Source organism: Eimeria mitis, genomic scaffold (genome assembly GCF_000499745.2).
Source record: "Eimeria mitis Houghton genomic scaffold, Emh_scaff1280, whole genome shotgun sequence".
In the NCBI taxonomy this organism is placed as follows: Eukaryota; Apicomplexa; class Conoidasida; order Eucoccidiorida; family Eimeriidae; genus Eimeria; species Eimeria mitis.
Genome location: NW_013568573.1, coordinates 10,734 through 11,705, shown reverse-complemented (window position 1 = coordinate 11,705; position 972 = coordinate 10,734). Strand labels below are relative to the sequence as shown.

General features: G+C 39.4%; 1 protein-coding gene across 1 annotated transcript; it reads left to right on the top strand.

Moving 5' to 3' along the window:
• Window positions 1-15: 15 nt before the first annotated feature.
• EMH_0033660 (uncharacterized protein) lies at window positions 16-433 on the top strand (the record flags this gene model as incomplete). The annotated part of the gene is given in 3 exon segments (XM_013494778.1): window positions 16-33; window positions 179-311; window positions 315-433. Coding segments are annotated over 3 exon segments (270 nt in total).
• Window positions 434-972: the final 539 nt, after the last annotated feature.

Sequence of the window (972 nt, the reverse complement as noted above, 5' to 3'; positions counted from 1 at the left end):
GTTTGGTCAGGGCGAATGGAGTTACAGCTGAGGGTTTAGGTCGGCTTGAGGGTTTAGGGCTTATTAGGGGTTTATAGAGGGTTTAGTTAGGGTTTAGGGTTTAGCTAGGGTTTAGGGTTTAGGGTTTAGGGTTTAGGGTTTAGGGTTTACCACGGCGATGATGGTGCATTTTTTGTAGAAGGCGTCGAACTCTGCGGCCTCTTTGGCTCTCTTTTTATCTGCTTGGCCTGCCATTGTGCTTCAGCAGCAGCAGCAGCAGCAGCAGCAGCAGCAGCAGCAGCAGCAGCAGCAGCAGCAGCGGCAGCAGCAGCNAGCAGCAGCAGCAGCAGCAGCAGCAGCAGCAGCAGCAGCAGCAGCAGCAGCAGCAGCGGCAGCAGCAGCGACGACAGTACTGGGGGGAGTCGGAGCAGCCAGTGGGGTGCTGTGGGTTTAAAAAGGGTTTAATTGTATTTTTATAAATAAAAAATAAATTTAAAATACAAAAAGAAATAAACAAAAAAAGAAATGTATATGTGTGTAGACACCGAAGCTCGGTAGCAGCTGCCTATACACCCCAACAGTTCAGTATATGTTTGTTTTTTTTAGTGTGTTTAATCAATTAAAAAGAAGTAAAGTAATGCATTTTTATATTAAATAAATAATATAAAACTAATATTACAACAATAACAAGGGTTTAGGGTTTAGGGTTTAGGGTTTAGGGTTTGTTAGGGCTTGCCGATCGGAGCCCCAGCCATTCATTTATTTTGTTTTTTATTTTCAGCAAAATAAATGCATTTTCTGTTTTAATTTAACAAATTAAATTAAATAAACAATTAAATAAATTAAATAAATTATATTTGTTGTTTATATTTCAGATCGCTGCGACAGCAGTTTCAGGTGTATATGCAGCTAGCACGGTATACAGCAAGCACATGTATTTGTTTATACAACCAAAGCGAAGTAAATATTTTATTTATTATATTTATATAATAT